The 21972-nt window shown below is 33.7% G+C and overlaps 1 protein-coding gene across 3 annotated transcripts in view; it reads left to right on the top strand.

Annotated features, from left to right (window-relative positions):
- LOC141446524 (uncharacterized) overlaps window positions 1-21972 on the top strand; it is a 140337-nt gene that overhangs the window by 115489 nt on the left and 2876 nt on the right. For 2 of the 3 annotated variants that reach the window (XM_074113062.1, XM_074113063.1), the window contains exons 2-14: window positions 8218-9696; window positions 11012-11111; window positions 12162-12253; window positions 13549-13728; window positions 13824-13963; window positions 15498-15666; window positions 16066-16293; window positions 17632-17802; window positions 17893-17972; window positions 18411-18579; window positions 20368-20550; window positions 20634-20805; window positions 20898-21099. In XM_074113062.1, coding sequence (XP_073969163.1) covers window positions 8277-9696; window positions 11012-11111; window positions 12162-12253; window positions 13549-13728; window positions 13824-13963; window positions 15498-15666; window positions 16066-16293; window positions 17632-17802; window positions 17893-17972; window positions 18411-18579; window positions 20368-20550; window positions 20634-20805; window positions 20898-21099 — 3306 coding nt within the window. In that variant the 5' untranslated portion in view covers window positions 8218-8276. The remainder of the gene's footprint in view (window positions 1-8217; window positions 9697-11011; window positions 11112-12161; window positions 12254-13548; window positions 13729-13823; window positions 13964-15497; window positions 15667-16065; window positions 16294-17631; window positions 17803-17892; window positions 17973-18410; window positions 18580-20367; window positions 20551-20633; window positions 20806-20897; window positions 21100-21972) is intronic. The other variant, XM_074113064.1, reaches the window with a different exon arrangement.

The following is a 21972-nucleotide window of genomic DNA, read 5'->3' on the forward strand; positions in this document are numbered from 1 at the left end:
CAAGTGTTTTGCGAGTTCGGCGATTTTCTTCTGTCGAAAAAAATGGATCAACGAATTTGAATCAAATTTTGTGTAAAAAATGGAATTAAGTGCTCAAAAACACTTGAAATGTTGAGAGTGGCGTACGGTGAGAGTACTCTGAGTCCAAAAAATGTTTACAAGTGGTACAAGCTTTTCACAGAAGGTCGAGAAGATGCGAATGACGACGCTCGCCCTGGACGCCCCAGTACATCAACAACCGATGAAAATGTTAAGAAAGTAAAGAAAATTGTTATGAAGACTCGTCGAATCACAATTAGAGAAGTTGCTGAGGATGTCGGCATATCGGTTGGCACATGTCATGCAATTTTTTCTGAAATTTTGGGCATGAAGCGTGTGGCAGCGAAGTTCGTTCCAAAATTGCTGAATTTTGATAAAAAAAAAAAACCGTCGCATGAGCATCGCTCGGGAATTGTTGAATGACATTATCATGCCTCAGCCACCGTATTCACCAGATTTGGCGCCCTGTGACTTTTTCCTGTTCCCATGATTGAAGAGACCCATGAAAGGACGGCGTTTTGCGACGATTGAGGAGATAAAAACCGAATCGCTGAGAGAGCTCAAGGACATACCATAAAGTGCATATCAGAACTGTTTCGAGGATTGGAAAAAACGCTGGCACAAATCTATTATATCTGAGGGGGACTACTTTGAAGGAGACAAAATAAAAATCGATGAATAAATAAATCTTTTTTGAGAAAAATGAAAATTCACCTTATTTTTTGAACACACCTCGTATAATTAGGATGTATTATGTTTCCGTAATTGTTTGGGCGTTTCTTTGTTAAAAATTAACTTTCATGCAAAAGATCGTCGACAAGAGTTGCTCTTCTTTTATCAGATGGACGATTTAGTGAGTGTCACAAGGAGTAAGAGTGAAACAGTGGGAAATTATAAGAGGACTTAGTGGAATGTTCCTTACAAAGTACGCTAGAAAAGGGAAATTATTCCAGCAAATTGTTGGCAGTTGGCAACAATGCTAGTTTGGATTAAAATACTCTTATCGTTTTATAAGAAGAAGAAAAGTCTTTATTAAGAAAATAATATATAATATTCACATTATAAAAAAGAAAAGAAAACATTAACTTTTTTCTTTCAATCTTTCAAAATTTAAAAAAAATCATTGAAATTCACATCTCCACGAAAAGAACAGTATAACTTAATGTGGCTAACCTCTATTATAATCATTACAGCTTTCATAAATTGGTTTTATACTTTTTTTTTGTTTGCAAAACTTAAAACGCCCCAAATAAAGTTGACCGATTGTTGACCTTGCAGTGGGCGGTCTTTTCTTACTTCTTATGCTAATCATTTCTTGTGTGGAGCGTTGAACTGAGTTAGTTAGGTTAGTTAGCATGCAGTAAACAACGAAAGAGAAGAGTAGAAATTTTGTAAACAGCTGTACGACGACCTCACTTGTCATTTGTGCATTGTAAGAGCACGATATATTGAACAAATTCTTGAAAAAAAGTATTTTCAAAAAGGTTATCGCCATTAACTTGGGTTTTTACTAATAATTAACACAAATAAATAAGACGAAATTAGTTTTTGTTTTCCAACTCAATAATATATTTACAGTTATCAAATCTTTTTCAAACTTAGATTAGATTGTAGATTGCATTAGAAGGGCGATTTCCCACCAAAAAGGGGAAGGAACGCAGGCAATCCACCAATGCCTTTGATATTATCTCTTTAAAATGCACTTTTTTATTTACTAGCTGGTAGAATAACATATTGTTCAATTGTGGCAGTTTTAAAGTACTCTTTTGGTCGATTATCTTCTGAGGACCTAACCTGCCCAAAAAATCCTGAGAAAAAAGCTGAAAAAGAAAAACTATACATAGTTTAAAGAAAATTGAAGATAATTGTTGAGATTTTAATTACTAAACTAGAAAAGCGATATTATTGAATGAAGTTGCATCATTAATTATTTAATATAGTTAATATTTAATTACCAGCATTGGTTGATTCATTTTTCCTAAAATTGAAAGTAATTATAATAATTTTAATGGTTTTTATTGATCCCGGAAAATCTTATTGTTTTGATTTCCAGTGTAACTAACTCCAATTTCTAATTTTTTTACGTTTTGTTGGTGCATTCTAGGTTAATAATTGTTAATTGTTTGTTAAACGTAAATATCTGTACTTAGACTTAAAATAAGAAAGCTTAATCAACTTCGAATACTTAAAGGAAATATTGTTGGTTCCATCAAAGTTAAGTTTTATTGTTAGTGTGTGCATGTTTGTATGAAGTTAAAAGGGTAGAATGATTGTGAAAGTTAGGGTTTTACCTCGAAGGTTTGTTAAACCCCCCAAATGGTTGCAGAAATCAACAATTCTTTAGCCTTTTGTATACAATTGTGTGTGTTTTGGGAAGGGAGGTTGCAGGATTGTTATATGTTGTTTGTGTTTGTTAAACTGTAAATGACCTCAGGGGTCTCGTGAAATTTCTGAAGAAGTGGATATTTGTAAATTTCTATTTTGAATTTCTTATATTTTATGTAAGGTATTTTATTTCCTTAAAAACGTTGCAGACATATTGTTTCATGATGTTCAATTTGTTTTATTAAGAATCTTTAGTCCATTAAATTAGTAAAAATGCTTAGAACTACTGCTTCCTCCTCGAATTTATTGGCAAAATGTTAAACGAGTGCTAAAAATAAATTGAAGTAATTGCAGTAAAAGAAAGAATTTGTGAGGTTCATTCAGATTTCTTGTTATTTACCAGAAATACTCTAAAATGACTTCTATTGAAATAAAGTACATAATTGTTTTAGCTTTCATCTAATATAATTCTCGTTTAATGATGATATGTACAAAATTATGCGCTCCTGATTTTTCATGATTTTTTGTAAACAATAAATAAATTAACTTGAAGTTACATTCTTGTCCATGTGACATTATTTAAGAGACGATAGATTTAGAAAAGTGAATCGCAGCACTATCTTAACGGACAAATGTTGGAACTAACCTGTACCATATCCTACATACACCTTATTAAAGCATTGTTTTTGCAAATATTTTTTTATTTCACTTATTTATTTACCATTTCTTAATGTGTTTAAATTATGGGCATCTATTTTTCCCAAATTTGTTTTTTAAACAATAAGTAAATTTACTTGAAATTACATTAACCTAACATGTGAGATTTAAGAAACGAATAGATTTAGGAAAGTGTATCGCAGCACTATCTAACGGACAATTGTTGGAACTAACTTCTCTAGTAAATCCTATATTCACCCATACTCTGGCATTGTTTTGTAAATACAATTTTTGTGTTTCGCATATTTATTTACCATATCCTAATATTTATAACGAATGCATTAAAATGTTTTATTACTTCTTTATTGAGATGTATACAAGAATTTTTTAAAAAAACTACTTATAAATTTAACAGATTAAATTTTAATAAACTGGTATTTTTATTTTACCTTTTACTTTAAATAATTAAATTTTATTTGGATTTAATTTATGTTTAATCACCAATAAATTTCTTTTGTAATTGTAAAAAAAAAATAAATACTACTTTCTCTTTATGTCCATAAAAGTATTTGTTCTTAGGTATTAAATTCCACCATAGGTATTGCATTTACTTTCTTTAAATACTTTTTGCTGATAAATAACTAATAACACTTTGATTTTGTTTTAATTACTTGGCTCTTTTCTTCTTTTTTGATCTTATCACAATGAGGTCACATTTTCAATTCAGAGTTTTCACTGGAATAATCAGTTTTGAGGGTAAAATGGAAATTTGATGAAAATTCAATTATTCAATTTTTGGGGGAAATTTTCTTCAAGGTAGTTTCCAATTTTTCTTTAAACGTTTTATCTTCTTTGCATTACTCTTGGTATACAACTATTATTTGAAATATTTTTGCAGTACAAGCCTATTAATGGAACGAACACTTGCGGATAGGGATGATACGAGGGTCATTCAATAAGTAACGAGACAAATTATTATTGCTCAAAAACGGTTTATTGAATCAGTACAAAACTTTGGTTACTTTTCAACATAGTCCCCAGCAACACTTATACACTTGGCCCATCTTTCTGCTAATTTGTAAATGCCCTTGGCATAAAATTCTTTGGCTTGTTCTCGAAGCCACTTTTGCACCTGATTTTTTACCTCTTCATTGGATCGAAAATGTATCCCTCGTAGACCATCTTTAAGGGGTCCAAACAGATGGAAGTCTGATGGGGCGAGGTCGGGACTGTGGAAGGATCTCCCATCCCAGTTTCTGAAGTTTTTCTTTCGTCAGCTGTGCCGTATGTGGACAGGCGTTGTCATGAAGCAAAATCACGCCTTCAGTCAAGAGACCACGGCGTTTCGTTCGAGTTGCAGGTCTTATCTTGTTTTCCAGCATGTCACTGTAGTATTTTGATTGTTCTTTGGCCTTCAAGAAAATCACAATAAATTGGCCCCTGAAAATCCCAGAATACTGTAAGCATGACTTTACCGGCAGATGGCTAGGTCCTGAATTTTTTTCCGAATGGGAGAAGTCGTATGCTTCCACTCAAGGCTCTGTCGTTTTGACTCTGGCTCATAGTGGTGGATCTATGTTTCATCACACGTTACAATTCTTTTGAAAAAAAACCTTCTCCTTCAGTCGAATATCGATTTTTCAAATGTTGACTGATTTGAAGCCGGGTTTTGTTTGTGAGCGTCCGTGAGTTGTCTGGGCACCCATCTCGCACAGGTTTTCTTGTACTGCAGCTTGTTGTGAATAATGTTATGGACAGTTCCAACACTCGCGTTTACTTTTTCACTTATCAGTTCAACGGTGATACGCCTATTGTCCCGAATTAACGCGTCAATCCGATCGGTCGTCCACTGTGTTGCTCGTCAGAAACTTTTGTACGGCCACTTAGAAACTGTTCTACCCATTTGTAAACGTTCGAACGATTCAAACAATTGTCTCCGTACACTTTTAACATTCTTTTGTGGATTTTACTACCTTTCTCACCTTCCGCGAATAAAAATCTGATCACGGCACGTTGTTCTTCCACGGTGCAATTCTCGAGCGGACTCGCCATCGTTAACTGAGTAAATTTGAGGTTATGTTTACAAAATATAATTGAACAGCTGATCAGATGTCATCGCAAGGTTGCCAACTTTATGTCCTGAAAGTTTCATACGGATCAATTTAGCTGTTTTTGAGCAGTAGTAATTTGTCTCGTTACTTATTGAATGACCCTCGTATTATTCCCATTTAAGTATTATTTCAATATTATTTACGACTAGCGTGTTTTGTAACTATAAAGATGAGTTAAATGTTTTCGATAAATTTCGAGCACATACACACAAATTTTAAAAGTACCAAAATTACTAAATGGATTTTTCACTTTTTTGTGATAGTTTCAAAATTTTCTCAAAAATTTTCTCTTCATGAGTTTGAGCATAAGTTTTTATAAAGAATAATTATTATGGGAAGATTGGAATCGTTTTGAGGTGTGTTAAAATGTTTCTATTTTTATTTATTTATGTATTTATTTATTTTGTTATTTACAATCTGTATAAATAATATATACAATAAGTAAATAGGAGGTGAATGAGATGAACTGGTGCGGGAGGAGAGCAGGAGGAGAGAAGCTACCCAGCGGTAGCATTATCCTCTATAGGAGAGAGGAGAGATTTAGTTCTTCAGACTGTAAGGAAGTCGCGGGACCACTGGCGATTCAGTCGGCGAGGAGTATTAGGGATATCAGAGGAAACGAGAGACAGTACAAGAGGATTAGAGCTAGTCGAGAGAGTAGTATGGAATTTTTGGTATTTTGTCTTAGCGAGTTGGTCTACGAAGGGAATGTTGAGGTCGTTCTGAAGAGTGAGGTTAGTCACCGTAGAAAGGAGCGTCAGCTATCTGTCGTCAGTAGTTCAGATTGAAATGTCCTGCACTGTCCGTAGGTTTGTAGACTTGGCTGAACCCCAGACAGCTCTAGTCCTGTAAGTCCACATAGGTTTTGTGGATAGTGCTGTATATTAAGCGTTTCGAGTCCAATTGGGTAATTTGGAGCGTCCTCCAAGTAGTCTGTAAAGAAGTTTCGCACGTTTCGTCATTGCTTGTCCTTTTAAGTCTAGTGTGTGGGTTCCACGTGAGCCTATTATTTGAAGTTAAAATAATAATATATTGTTGGAATATTGCTGAGAAGAGAGTAAATAAAAGAAAACTATAGGAGAGAATTTCCTTTAGCTGAGGAACCTAACTATAAAGAAAACATTTAAATAGGTAATTCTAGAGACAGTTAGCTGTAAAATATACAACAGCGGTTGTGATTTTTAGAATGGTAAAATGTTTACAATTGGATATTATGTGGTTATTTGACGTCATCAGTTTTATTATAAAATATCATTTGTGGTTGTTATTGTTCTTTTCTTGGTTACAGCTGTTGGACTTTATGTCCAAAATATTTACTTTTTTATTGTGTTCAGGGATGTTGCTAGAAATTTATATTGGAATGGAATGCATTTTATTGAAGTTTATATTTTTTTTATTTTTATGGAGAATGATGGAAGTGAAATCTACTGGTTTCCTTAAGTTTCAATGTTTGTTTATAAAAGATAGACATAGGTATAACGTGCATGAGTGGAAGAACGATGAGCTAGAATTTATTTGTGGATACGCTGAACCTAAATAAAGGCACGAACTATTCTTATATCCCTATGGTGATGCCTGTGTAATTGTAGTTTATGTTGTACAATTGGGTACACAATCTAATTGTATATTCCAATCTAAAATGTATGATCTGTTGTTTTAGATCATTCTACAAGAGACTTCCAAAAAAATGTGCATCTAGTACCACAGATTCTGAGAGCTTGAGAATCAGTTCAAGTTTTTTCCGTTCAAGAGAGAACGGAATCAATACTTTCATTAAAATTGCTCCCTATCAGCTGTTTTAATGAAGAACAGCCTTTGTTCTTAAAGATCTAAGTTCTTAAAAAATCAATAATACAACAAACAGGTATGGTTTTCATTTTCCCCCATCTAAACTGTTTTAGGGTTTCACTTTTATGTTCTGATCACGAAGTACTGTCTGCTGTAACTTACATAGCTCATTAAAGTACTTTATAACTCATTAAGTGGTCGAATTACTGAGTAAATCTTGCTGTACTATTTGGACTTTTGTTCACTTCTTTCCTACACTTAAGAGTTTTTTTTTTGCGAGAGGGAATAATGCCAAAGGCACCTTCCGACGATCTGTCGGGTGTGTGGGGCTCGACCCACTAAAAAAACCCCTCCCCTTCAGGCGTAAAATGTCCATCCCGGAACCGCCAAAGAGCATTACTTCCGGATGGCGCCTCATAAACTTGGCTTCCCTTCTTTTTACTACTCTTCAATTACAGCTGCAATTATTCCAGGTCCTTTCTTTTTCCCTTGAGGAAGAGACCCTCGCCCAAGCTTCCTCATCTTCTAGCATCCGTCCGACGATGCTGTCCGGAGTTATCGGACCGGTAACCTCCTGCAATCTTCCTTCTTCTTTCCTGTGTACCCAATGTGTACATTCAAAAAATGTGTGCCGGGGCGTCATCCGAGTCCGAGGCTCCGTAAATGCACGCCTCAGAAGGCCTTTTCCCGATTTTATGAAGGAAACCTGCGAAATATCCGTGGACAGTAAGGAATTGTGCGAGGTAATAATCCATCTCTCCATACACTTAAGGGTTGGATTTGGTTAAATTCTCTCGAAGCTAGCTCCAAGGACGTCTGTAATCCTGGAAATACTTCTGTAAAACTGTGTTTAGGTGTGGGGTTTTAGATGACACTTTAATCTTAAATTGAATCCATCATTTTATAATTTGCGTTAGTGTTGCTTGTAGTCAGTGTAATAATGAAAGCAATTAAATTGCCAAAAGTTATAAGTTGCATTCTAAGTTGTTTCTCCTATTTAATTAAACAATTAAAGATAACTTAACGTTTAATGAATTCAATATTAAGATGTGAATTCGCTCATTAAAAGTGGTAACAATCACCTGTAAAGAAAATTGTGTGCAAAAATTCCAGATTTTATTTTAAAAAGAAAAATATCTTATAATTAAATTATTTATGTAACTTTTATGTTAATTAGGCCTTATGTTTACTGTCTTTACATAAGCCGTTCTTAGTAAAAGATTATGTAAACATCTTTTGTTATAATAAAATATTTTCTTCTTGTTTTTTAACTTGTACGTTTCTTTGATTGTTTCAGGTGGTGAATAGAAAATTACTGGAACTGTGAATTATTATGAGCAGAAGCCAACGCCAAAGATGGCCAGACTTATCAACACCGATAAGAGTGCCATGAATCAATCGGAAACGACGGAAACTAAAAAAAGTTGCCGAAAAATCAGCTTTAAAACCAGAGGTGGTGGTACAAATTCTGCCAGAAATTATAGGACTACCAAAGTGTCCGTTTCGTCCAGTAGCGTAGCGGTACTAGCTTCTAAATTCAACGCCATTATCGTTGAAGATGAAAATAAAGGCCGTGCAATTTTAAAAAATCTACGTACAAATAAAAGCAACGGTGCTGTACGTGAAGTTGTACAGAAATTTGAAAATTTCACCGATAAACCTAAACTAGTTTTGGTTAGAAAGAATTCACAAAATAGAGAAAGACCTTTGTTGAAGGTAAAACGGATAACACAAACTGTACCAGAAGAAGAATGTATACCTGATGAAGAAACAAATAATAAACAAGCAGAAGAAGATGCCAAAGCAAATGCTGAATATGTAAAAAAGCCAAAAGTTCAGCCAAAACCATTAATGCGTGATAAAAAATTATTTACAACAATTACTAAACACCCAACAAAAGTAAAAACTCGTGATCTTTATAAATTAGAAGGTAAAGATGTTGCAGTTAAAGATAAAAAACTGAGTATCCCTAAAAATCATATTCTTGAATCAGTATTAAATGAAAGCGTTGTAAATAATACAGATTTAAATGAAAAACGACAAATTAAACCGAACAATTCATTTTTATGGGGCCCTAGAGAATCAGTTTATGAGTCGAAAGAAATTATCAATGAAAAAAGTGATGAAATTAAAGCAGATGATAAAACAAGGATCAGTACAGTGGATACTAACAAAGAGAATCTAAAAAGTAATGAATTAGAGTGCCCAATAGTGAGAAATGTAGACAAAGTAGGCTATGGTAAAATAAACTCCAAAACTACAGAAGCTGAGGAAGAACTAAATAGAACCAATCTAAAAGCAAATACATCCTCCTTGTACAAACATATAATTAATAATACTAAAAATGAATTAAATAAAGTATTAAACCAAGTGGACAACGTAAAAGAAGAGAATGTAAATCAAGAAAAAACAGTCAATAATAATAATAATTTAAATATTCACGCTAAGCCACCACAATCATTTTTACATAGAGTAGCATCCGTAACGGCGTCTGAATGCAGTTATGAAGATATTACAAATTATATAGTTAATAGAGATGATACTACAAGCGAGCAGAATAATTATGAAATTGTGGAAAATTTTGAAAATAATTATGATGTAATCAACGATTATGATTTAGATGAAGCGATCTATGATGATGTATTAAATGTTAATAATTCTGAAAGAATTTATGAGAGTATCTATAATGTCAGCCAATCGCACAATGATTCTGATAGTTCATTTGAACACAATAATAGTCTGTATGAAATGCGGCCACCGTCTCAGGCTTCTTCAGGTAAATGTTTACTATTTACTTTACTTTTTTCATGATCACTTTTTATAAGATCAACATCATTGTAACACCGACTTCCAATAAAGTCCATAGTATACCACAGACAAACAACCGTTAACCTTGCGCTCTAACATACCTATTACATCCTTTTATTAATGAAGGTTACCAGTTCAGGTTTGTTTTTTTAAACAGTGTGATTGACCTTATGCTCAACTAATCTCCGGTATTTCCGGGACCTTGGACGTTTTACTGATTTTTCATACAAAGTTTCATCGTGCAGGATGCTCAAAGAAGAATTTGGAATCAAAGTCTCTTCAAAAACTGTTTTATTTTGCCAGTAATATTTACTATTTTCTACGGCTAAGTTTTGATGGGTTCTCGGCTTTTAATACCCAAAGAGACTCACGTAGATTAGTTCTGGAAAGAGAAATTTTTTTTTTTTTTTTTTTACAAGGCCCAGGGTTATTCCTTCAGTCGTTTTTGCTTTTTTTGTGTCTTCTAGTTTCGAAGTCTGACCATTGGTTAGATTAGATTAGACTAGGGCGGCCACTGCGACCCCTTTGGATCTATTGTGACTTCCCAACTTTAGAGCTCGCCCTCCAGACCCGTCCGTTTAATCAGACTCTTAATTCTGGAGAGCGACTTCTTGGGTAAAGCTCACAGGCCTTGGTTTTTCCTCCTCGAGAAGTAACATCCTTAGGCAAACAAACCCATCACACTGGTCGTTCCCTCCTATCCTGACAGACCCTACAAAGGCTATCATCTGCCAGGCCGATGCGATGCATGTGTTTTCTGAGCCTGCAGTGGCCGGTTAATAGGCCTACAATTATTCTTATAGCCCCACGGCCTTCGGCGAATAGCCTCTGATGAACTACTTCATCTGTCTCTGCCCAGTGGTGGCGAGCCACCACTCCTGAGACCTGATTACCCTCCTGACCATTGGTTGATATACAATCACTTTGCAAATACATTTGAGACCGTTTTATTTGCACATTATTGGCTACCCTACGATATGTTTCCTGACCGTACCCTATCAAAAGGAAATAATGCTTAAATAGTCTTCACCACTGGGTCGTAGAATCACCCAGCCATCCACATCGGCCTAAATTTACTTAACAGACACCAAGAATAGAAACCTCATAACAGGCTCAATTTTTGCTTCGTCTTGAAATTAACTTGGCATGGAGAGAGAAACTACTTTCCCAGATGATCCGTGATTATATAATTTTATTCCAAAAAGATTGAAGTACTAGCAATGTTTCACTGAATTCAAATATTTTTCCGATATGATCCCTTTATAATTAATAATTTTTTCCAGCTTCCGGGGCAATGGCCAGCGGAGCTTCAAGAAGTGACACAAGTGATGATTGGGTGGACATTGAAGACAGTACTGAGGATCAAAAGGAAGAGATTCTTATGTGAGTAAGACAATAGTTTATAAACTCACTCCTATTCACTTTCCGCCCAGGTTTACTTGGAAAATTGGTTCCCCAAGAGTGCTGTGTTAATTAAAATTATATATATTTTTTTGCGGAAATGCAGTGCCAATTAAATTAATAAAAAACAAAAATTTATGTATAAGGTTTCCGGTGAATCACTATTTGATATTGTTGACGCATAAAAGTTCATTTAATTAACGTTTTGAAACTTGAGATCATTTTTTGTAAGGAACTTGCTTTTGCAAGTCTAATTTCGGAACCTAATTTTAAGTCCTTAAATAAAACCCTAATTTCTAAATAAATAGTCCAAACATATTCTTAAGATAACAGAAGATCTTTTCTCCGTTGGTAGGAACATTTTTTCAACTTCTAATCATTCGACATATTTTAGAGGCAATTCTGATTTGGTGCGTGACAAATTAGCAACAATTTCAGACAAAGTGGTCTGGCTTTGAAAACACGAAACGGAGTGAAGTGGCTTAGCAAATTCGCCTGCCCTCTTATTACCTTCCATTGTGGCATGCCTGAGTTACCAGAAGAGCTTCTACTCTTCACTCACTACTTCCAATCAATTGGAAGTAGCTCAATTTGAGCTTGAGCGCGGCTCTCTTTTTCCTCTTCCAATCACTTCCAACGGACAGCAGCATTCCATGATTATGCCAAAGACAATGGAAACTATGATCATGCTTCCCTAAGAGCTCCTTTTTTACAAAGCCTTGCTGCAAACTCAAGACAGGCCTGGAACTAAATCATCAGGGATGCTGCAAACTGCGTAACTATTCTCCTTAAATAATTTTTTGCGGTGAATTCCTCCAAAACAACAAATCTTATAGTGCCTATGATTATGTAAAAAAATAAATAAATAAAAAAGAAAAACATACGAAAGCAAATAATCTTTTAAAAGATGTGACAATAAAACAAATTTCTTTTCAGATACAGTCTGATTAACTAACTAACTTGGAAATACAAGTTTCAAGAACGCTGTAGTAATAATTTATTGAAGAATGTATTTCTTTTTTTTTTTTATAGCTTGGAGGAGAAATTCAAAGCAAGAACGCCAGGATGGTCTAAGAAAGTAAGGAGACAATGGTCAGCCAGAGGTGTAAATCAATACAGACAAGGTAAATGTTTGCATAAATTTTAAAAATATTATATATTCTAGAAAGATATACATATATTTGAAACAATGAAACAACTATTTTAACAATAACACGATTGTTTTTATCGTATTCGAGACAGTGTAGCTAGGTAGGTGGATTTGAATAGCCCGCCATCTGTAGGTGTTACCCCTTCTTCCATTTATCCCTTCCTCTGAGTGTTCGGATTGGACAATTCTTTTGTTGACATTTCATGGTCATTTGAGTCTGTCTGGCCGGAGTGTTCAAACACAAGAAAGTGAAAGTTGTTATGAAATCTGTGCTCTAGTAGGACCAATTCTTCTACATAATATGGTGGATAAAGTCTATTAGTGTTTTTTCTTAATATCAAGTGATTAGTGGAATAATTTTAAAATTGGAAAAAGCTGCACAATTGATTTGAAGAAAAAGTAACAGTAGATTTTTTTTTTATTTGTGTTTATTTTACTAGCCGGCCTTGAAAGTTTGCATTGATCTTACAAGAAATCTTTGTTGTATCTTAAAATTAGGTTTGTGATTCAGTGTATTAAATCATACGTCATGTTTATTTTGATATGTATTTCAGTTTTACTTCATTTAATTGAAATTATTTTTAGATTTTACCAGTGAAAATAGTTACCTACTTCCTCAATTAATTTTATTCATTACGCAACAGATATGTATATTTTGAAATGAATCGAAATGTTAATGGTCGAAATTCAGTTGGGAACCTCTCTCATTCATCCTCATCATCTTCTTGTATTTCGACTTACCCAAGGAGGAGACGTCATGTCAATTTAGAAGGTTTGCAAAAGAAAAAAAAATCCATATACTTTTTCGTATCTTATATAACTTGATATAACCTCTCAGATATAAAGGTTGATAACAGTTGGTGTCATTATAAGAACCATAATGTTGATGGTAAATACTAGTCATAAAATTTGCTAGCTCATTTTTGTTTTTTGTTTTTTTTTTAATTTGTTTGATTGTATATGATTGAAAGTCAGTCCAAGGTTTCCGGTGTGCATTGATTGTCTCTCCTGTCACAATAGCTTCATAATTAAGCGAATTACAGCTATTACAAGAGTCCCTCCATACATTCCCACAGAAAAAAAAAAATTATATTCTTTTCATTTCTTTTTTATTTTTATTTTTTGACAATGGGAATACGTATTTTCCCTAAAATGATATGAAATGTGTAATAAACTTTCAATTTCTAGAAAAGTATTTTACTTCTGAATTCTTTTTTGTTTGTTGTGTTTTGTTTTATTCATTCTGAGAGTTGACTGAATTTTCCACAGTTGCTATAACTTCAACTTCCACTGTATATTTCACTTACGATAAGCCAGAAATTTGTGTTAAAAGTCAGGATGTTGCTCTAGTACCTCAGATAACAAAAGGACTGGTTTCTCTTAGGGCAATTTTATATTTTGATGCTAATTATGAAGCACAAGAAGTTACATTGTACTTATCTAAAGAGGGTTTGTATATTTATTGAATTTTAGTAATGTATAAGTTGTAGATTTTTTAAATATTTTATAAATAATTTTTGTTTTTTTTGTTTTTGTTCCTCTAGGTGAATCGGACAATAATTCTGGAAAGCATTATGAAGCCGTTGAAAACCCAGATGATGATTCAGCCTTGTGCGACGATTTTGATGATTCATCAGAATCAGAATTGTCGGTCGACCACAATTATAAGCCCGTGGAAAATGGGGTAAGCCAACAGTATTTTACCTTTTTAATTTCAAAATAAAAATACTAATACTTTAAAGTATTAAATGCAATTATTTACCCATAATTATATAGTCAGATAACATTCGTGGTCGTTTTTTTAAACCGTTAAAGGGGTCGGTTCACTTTTATACAAAACTTGAATAAAATTTTTAATTGTTTTTTTAAAACTCATGAAAAGAACGTAAACAATTCAGTATTGGTAAAATAGAGTGAAGCACATTTCAATATACTCATACATAAGTGCCCGCTAGCTTATACCCCCCAGGAGAGGGCAAAATACAATTTTTTAATTAACTAAACAGGTTTTAGAAGAATTTCTGTGAAATCAATTTCATTAAGGTATGGCACCCATCAAATGCCAAGAAGATTAAAGTTGCCGTAAGGGTGTCTGTTATGGGGACCTATCCTCTAGATTTAATGGTGAAGGACATGTCGCCATTAGTTACTAATAACCAACTAATATGTAATTACTGATTCGCTCCTGCCAATGTTGTCCGTTATCATGGGCTGTACTTAGTCGAAGGACTAACATGAACCGACCTGAAGTTAACAGTCGTTATCGTCTACTTAAAAGTCTACTAGACTAAGATATAACAAAACGATGATTTACAATTACGTATGGTATTGAACTGTGGGGTTCAACTAAACGTTTCATCTTCAACGAATTCAATCCAAAATTCACCGCCCTATCTTTAACGCAACTTAGAAATTCCATCTGTAAGTCCAGGTTGCTCGGACTTGCTATAAAAGTTTTCATCAGAACTTACACTCTCATTCCAATCCTCTTGTCCGCCACCATTTATCATCTCATCACTCTCCAGATCATCCTCCTAGGCGATTAAAACGCCATTGACCTCGCGATTTTTGTCTTTTCTGAGGAGAGTAGGTAACCCTGGATATCACTTAGGGGGTGTTATCACTGGGTAACTTCTCCACTGTTAGTAAGTGTGAAGTAGTGTCCGTATTGTCATTGTAACTATTAGTACATCTAGCGCTGGTGTAACTAACAAATAAATTTTTAAAAAAATGTTTTAAATTAAAAAAGATAGGTCTACTCGATTTTTCCTGAAATATTTTTTAATTTACTGATGTTTTTTTTAAATAGCCATGGCAAGGGTGTCAAGTGATCCAATCTTGTTCGCTTTTTGGGTGCCTGTGTACCTAATCTACCTAGATTAGGTAAAAGAAAAAATGAAATAGAAAACAGAAAATTTATTTTTTTTAATGTTCTCGTTAATGATTTCATTAGACTCTTATTTTAAGCACTTAAGTACGTAATTACATGCGAATAATCGTAAAACAACCCAAAATTTATTGTATTTTTAAACTGAGCAGTTCACCCTTTTAATTTCAAAACAAGCTCAGTGAATTAGCATTCTAATGTTATATATGTATATTTGGATCTGTTTCAAGTAACTTTCTCGTTCAAAATCCTCGCAACTCAACCAACTTTCATTGATTAAAAATTCTCCATAACAATTTGTTACATTTTTTTTTTTTAAATTTACTTACAGAATATGAGGCAAGATGTAACTGAGTCACAACATGAAGGCATATATGGCTTTATGCGTCAAGCTCGGCAGAAAATGCGAAAAATGAGTTCAATTGGTAAAAGGTTGAGAAGGATTAGTGGCATAACTATGGCTGTACCAGTGCCAATTGTTGCTCAGGAAATTGTAAATGGTAAATGCATGTCCTTTCCTATAAAATAACATTAGTTGTAAGGCTTCAAATTGAAGGGCTATGCAAAGAAAATATCCAAGAAGGGATTTATATAATTTGGGCAACATTACTATTTTTTTTCTTATGAATATGGAACAGGTGATACCCATCATGGAAATCGGAGAATTATTCCAGGTAAACTGAACGAAAATTATACATTTTTTGGGGGGGCTCAGTGGACTCGGAAAATATTTTTTTCAGTGAAAACTGGGAATCGAAATTTTGAAACGATAGCAATACTTTCTTTTTCCTTGTTAAGTGAAAGTGGCCACAATTTCTTTTCCTTCCTTAGATGAAGCACTAATATAGGTGTACAAAAATTATTATTGTTACATCAAAATAAATTATTTTCTGTTAAAGGTTCTAATGAAAACATAAATAGAGGAAGATGGCCATCGTTTAAGAAGAAAAATGCCCGTAGTAATTCTACATTTTATTTGAACAACGATTTAACAGCCGAATTACCTAGAGTTCCGCCAATAGTCTTACCATCTAAAAACGTATCGAATGTTGACGTTAGAAGACTGAGTACATCAATAAGGCCTACCTCACCTCCACCACCTCCACCGCCGCCGCCGTCGTTAAACGGTAAGTGGATTTTGTTTGAAAGAGTTTTTATTTCTTAAGTTTAAAATAAAAAAGAGTGTTGAGTATGTGACCACGAAAAAAGAAGGAGCTGTGAATGTTCAATTCAATTATCTGTGACCTTGCTGTTGTTAATAAATGCACGAGCTGTTAGACTTGCCACCCAGTTTAAGTGCTCTAACTTTATTCTGCAATGATAGAAAATTGTGGTAACTATTTACGAAAAGATATTCATTTAAAAATTAGATAAAAAAAAATTAATAAATTTCTATAAATTAACTATTCCATTTTGTTTTATTTTTAAATGTAAGGCAAATTTTTTGAAACCTATTTTCGTTTAAATATTCTGTTACTGAGATACCAATTCTATGGTTACAATTGTAAGATAACCTTTACAAACATTTGTTCATCTTATCTTGGGGTAGAGTTTTAGTAATCTTATCTTTTTAGTATGTTTATGTTTTTTTTATGTTGAAAAATGCGGATTCAAACATTTAATATTTGAACGCCATCACAATGTTTATAGTAGTGACCTTTTTTCCTTCATATTGAGAGGGGAAAATATTTAATATTAACTGGTGTCTCGAAGAAGTTTTTGGGCCATAGTTTCTTTTTTACTTAAGATTATTTTTTGAATATCAAGATACCCTTCAAGGAAGAGGCACCAAGAAGTCTATCCAAATTTCCAGGCTCCCTTGCATTTCCAGCGAGAGCCAGGGAAGTTAACAGGATTAAAAGAGAGGTACACTCTCTCCTTAGTAGTATATTCACAGCATTTAAATTTGGAGTCAATTTTGGAGTATCTGGAGAGAAAGAGCGGCTTTGAGGGAAGGATATAATTTTTTTTAGGATTCCCGGGCTCTCCTCTTTTCCTAAAACTTCCTCTAGAGAGCTTGTTTTAATTTTTAATCTGGGAAGCCATTCTGAGAAACATCTAGAGAATGTTGGAGCCAACAGATTGGATGGAACGACTAAAGTCCCTACAATGCCTACTATTTCTCTTCCCCGTAAGAGGGATTGACCTTCACAATACAACTTGACTTTGTTACTTAAGGCCAGCAACGGACATTCAAGATTTGGCTTTGAGATTTCTCTTGTAAGCTTATTTGGAGCTGCTGCACTTAGGGGGAACATTACTTGTCCTGTGTTTAATGTAATGGGATGAATAAATATGCTTTTATTCCCCGATTTAATCTGAACCGATAATTTGAAAATGCTTTTGGTTAATCAGCAGCCGGTTTAAATAATTATTTAATGTTAATACTGATTAATCATTTTTAAATATTATTTATTAACACGTTTAAATTCAATATTAAAATAATAAATTTCTGTTAAATACAGGTGAAATGAAATCGAAACCAATAAACGATACTTCGCTGTACATGGAGTGCGGTCTATTCGAACATTCCAGTATCCCGTCAGAAAGACCCAGATCCATAAACAGTGGATGTTGGTACTCCGATGTTGGACTGTACGAAAATAAAAAATGTTCTGACTCTGCCTCAGAACATGGTATTTAAACTTTGTTAACTATATTTTTTTAAAAAATACATAAGAACTTAAATCAATAAAATTTCATTATTATTTTTTTTTAATCCGAAGATTCAAGCCAAGGATCTGATCTTGATTTAAGATTTGCTGATGAACCATTATATCAATTTTATGCTGAAAGAGTTGCAGAGGTAAATAAAAAAAATTCTCTAAAATCAAATAACCAGAAAATGAGTATTTTATAATTGATTGAATGAAAAATAAATTTTAAAAAGACAAACAAAAATTATTTCTAGTTTATGATAAAATGCGCATTAAGATTTTCCATGGTTATAGATTTGTTCTTTTTTTAAAACTTCGTGTAGAGAACTGGATCTCCCACACTCAGACCTAGGTCATTGTCTTCATCCTGGGTGTGACTATTGAAACTATTAACATTTTGTTTCATTTAATACTATTTATTATAAAATTTTATAAAGTTGATTCTGCTTCAGAGAGATTATTAATCATTTTTTAGAGAAAATTGCTCTCAACAATTGTTTCTCCATGATTTTTGTTTATTCCATGTAAAAGAAAGCTCTTCAATTAAAAACTTTTCTCACATTGTTTTTCTTTGCTTTTCCCAACAGCTTGAGTTGGTGGATGGTAATTCTGAATGTGGTTACGAAGAAATTGGTCTTCTGGCTAATGAAAGAAAAACTTTGCAGAGTAGGCCTCCAGCCTTGGATTTAGTCACACAAGAATTACAACGAACTTTATGGTGTCAGGTGCCACAGGTCATACAGTCTGGTGTTTTAGGTAATTGGCTTAATTTACTAATTTACTGCTTTTGAGGAACTAAAAAAAATTGTTGGTGGTCATAAACAAAATTTAAACATTGCCAGCTAACAAAATAATTTGATTCAAAGAAGAAATAAATCAAGTACTTTCCTAAAAAACAAATAAAATAAAAAATTTATATAAAACTATAAATAATTTAAGTGGCATTTGAATTTAAAGTGCTTTAGTACAGTAGGGCAAAAACAAATTCCTTGATATGGACCCTGAGGGTTCGAAATGTCTAGTTGATAAAGAAAAGAATACGAGGGTCGTTTGAAAAGTCCGTGCAAAGTCAGAGAGATAGCACTACTGGCGCGTATCGAGGTTATGTTTAGTTAGTAGCATCTCTTGGAAGAACACACACCAAGTTTCAGCCAGATCGGTCTATTTCTTTGTGTTTGGCATTCGTTTGAATCGAGGAAGTCGAGTGATTTTCAAAAAATGGACGAAAAAGAATTTCGTGTGTTGATTAAACACTACTTTATGAAAGGCAAAACGCCTCAGAAGACTAAAGAGAAGCTTGATAAACATTATGGTGACTCTGCACTTTCGATTAGAACAGTTTATAAGTGGTTTCAAAATTTTCGGAGTGGCCATATGAGCACAAGTGAGGCTGAACGTTCTGGACGCCCTGTTGAGGTTACTACTCCAGAAATCATTGATAAAATCCATGATATGGTGATGGATGACAGAAGAGTGAAGGTGCGTGAGATTGCTAGTGCTGTGGGCATCTCGAATGAACGGGTACATAATATTTGGACATGACAAAGCTATCCGCAAGATGGGTGCCGCGATTGCTCACGCTTGACCAAAAACGAAATCGTGTGAAGTGTTGCAAGGACGGTTTGCAGCTGTTCCAGAAGAATCCGCAGGACTTTAAGCGTCGTTTCGTCACTGTGGATGAAACATGGATACATCACTACACTCCTGAGACCAAAGAACAATCTACGAGTAAACAATGGGTTACCAAGGGGGAATCTGCGCCAAAAAAGGCGAAGACCGTTCCTTCGGCCGGAAAGATTATGGCGACTGTCTTTTGGGATTCGCAAGGAATAATCCTCATCGACTATCTGGAAAAGGGTAAAACTATTACAGGTGCATATTATTCATCGTTATTGGACCGTTTGAAAACCGAGCTGCAAGAAAAACGCCCACGATTGGCCCACAAAAAAGTCCTTTTCCTTCACGACAACGCACCAGCTCACACCTCAGCAGTTGTGGTCGCAAAATTAATGGAAATAGGGTTCCAACTCGTTTCACATCCCCCCTATTCTCCAGACTTCGCTCCCTCGGACTACTATTTGTTCCCCAATATGAAGAAATGGCTGGCGGGAAAAAGATTTTATTCAAACGAGGAGGTGATTGCAGAAACGAATGGCTATTTGTCAGACTTGGTCAAATCCTATTATTCGGAAGGGATCAACAAACTAGAGCAGCGTTGGACGAAGTGTATAAGCCTAAAAGGAGACTATGTTGAAAAATAAAAAAGGTTTACCCCAAAAAATTAAGTAGTTTTTATTTTTGCATGGACTTTTCAAACGACCCTCGTAAGTTACTTATAAAAACAAGACGGAGTTCAAATTCGTAGGTTATAATTTGTCTATCAGCCTGATTATAAGAAAAACTACTTAGAATTCCTAAGTTCCTTCTAAGTTAGGAATTAGAATGATTATAAACAGCAGTAAGACTTACACGCACACAATACTTTTTTGTTTTTTATTTGTATTTATTAGTATGAAATAAAACTTGATCATTTTTATTTTCCAGACACGTTAAGTCCAGAACTTCGGAAATTGCAAGAAGCTAAATTCGAATTAATAACATCCGAAGCCTCTTATTATAAATCGTTAACAATTTTAGAGAAACATTTTGCAGCCAGTTCATCATTTAAAGACGAAACTATAATCTCTAAAGTTGATTATACAACGTTATTTGGTAACGTGACTGCAGGTAAATGTTTTATGTAAAGGAAAACAGGTTTTTTATGAAATTTCATTGTAAACAAGTTCTTTCATAGTAATTTTTCATTACAGTAAGAAAATGTTCTGAAGCAGTTCTAGCTGCATTGGAGAAATGTTGGCAAGAAAGTATACTCTTAGAAGGTGTCTGTGATGTTGTTTGTCAATTAGCTCAGGATCGTTTTAATAGTTATGTTAAATATTGTAAAGATCAAAGTGCTAAAGAGAAAACATTGAAAAATCTAAAGTAAATATTTTTCTCCATTTTTCTATTACTGTTAAATATTACTCTCGAAAATCTAAAATATCTATAAAAAAAATTACTTTTTCACCTTTCAGGAAGAATAATGTTTTTGTTGAAGCACTGAACGTACTTGAATCTTCACCGAAGTGCCATCATTTAACACTATCTTCTTTTCTATTGCTACCTATGCAAAGGATAACGAGGATGCCATTATTACAGGATGCGATATTGACAAAATTAAGTAACAATGATTCAGAATATGAATCATGTAAACTGGCTTTGACAAAACTCAATAGCGTAAGTAACATATGTATAAATATGTATTATAACCTAACGAAGAGGTTTTATGGTAAAATTCAGTGTTCCTAATTTTTTTTTTTTTTTGGTCTCGCATGAAAAATTCACCTGACTTTCCCCTACTGCAATTATTCTCAGGGCTTAACTTGAAGTTTTTCTTAAACTGATAATTATTATAACATTTTCAGTTTAATATAGATTCATAATAATGAATAGAAATTTGAGAGAAAAGAGACTTCTTAGAATGTAACTTATGAATGTCCCATTAAAATTATGTTTAAAAAAAAACAGTATTAACGCTAGATGTCTAAATAAAGGTAATAACAATATTGATTCACTGGAAAATTCACAAAGAGCAAATAAATTTTCGCAGGAATTAGTTTTAAACACAACTTTCGTCTTCTATTTGAGTAGTTCGGTTTTTGAAATACATACATAATGGTTAGGTTTGCAGTGTTGGATAATAACCTAAATACCTGTTGGTAAATACCAGAACAAACGAAATAGGTTATACAGTGTTTCGTGTTTAAATTTGCGCGCCCCCTCGTATAATATATTATTCCAATAGTTTAGTTTCTAATATATTTAAAAAAAGATTCAAAACCATTAAAAAAGTTTTCATTAATTTTATTTTACAATTTTTATTTTCAAAAAGGTTTAATAATACTGTTTAAGTAAATTTTAAGTTACACACTTAATGTAACCTCCCTGACTCAGTCAGCATATTTGTATGACAGAAACGTTTGTTGGAGACCATTTCTCTGCGGCAAATTATAAATCAAGCTCTGATGAACGAAAATCTGCAACCAACCAGAAGTAAAAAAAAAAAAAACAATCGTGCTTTCACGGATAATAACCAGAATTTCTAGTTTT

This window comes from Rhodnius prolixus, unplaced genomic scaffold (genome assembly GCF_049639745.1).
Source record: "Rhodnius prolixus isolate KJV_2025 unplaced genomic scaffold, Rpr scaffold_7, whole genome shotgun sequence".
In the NCBI taxonomy this organism is placed as follows: domain Eukaryota; kingdom Metazoa; phylum Arthropoda; class Insecta; order Hemiptera; family Reduviidae; genus Rhodnius; species Rhodnius prolixus.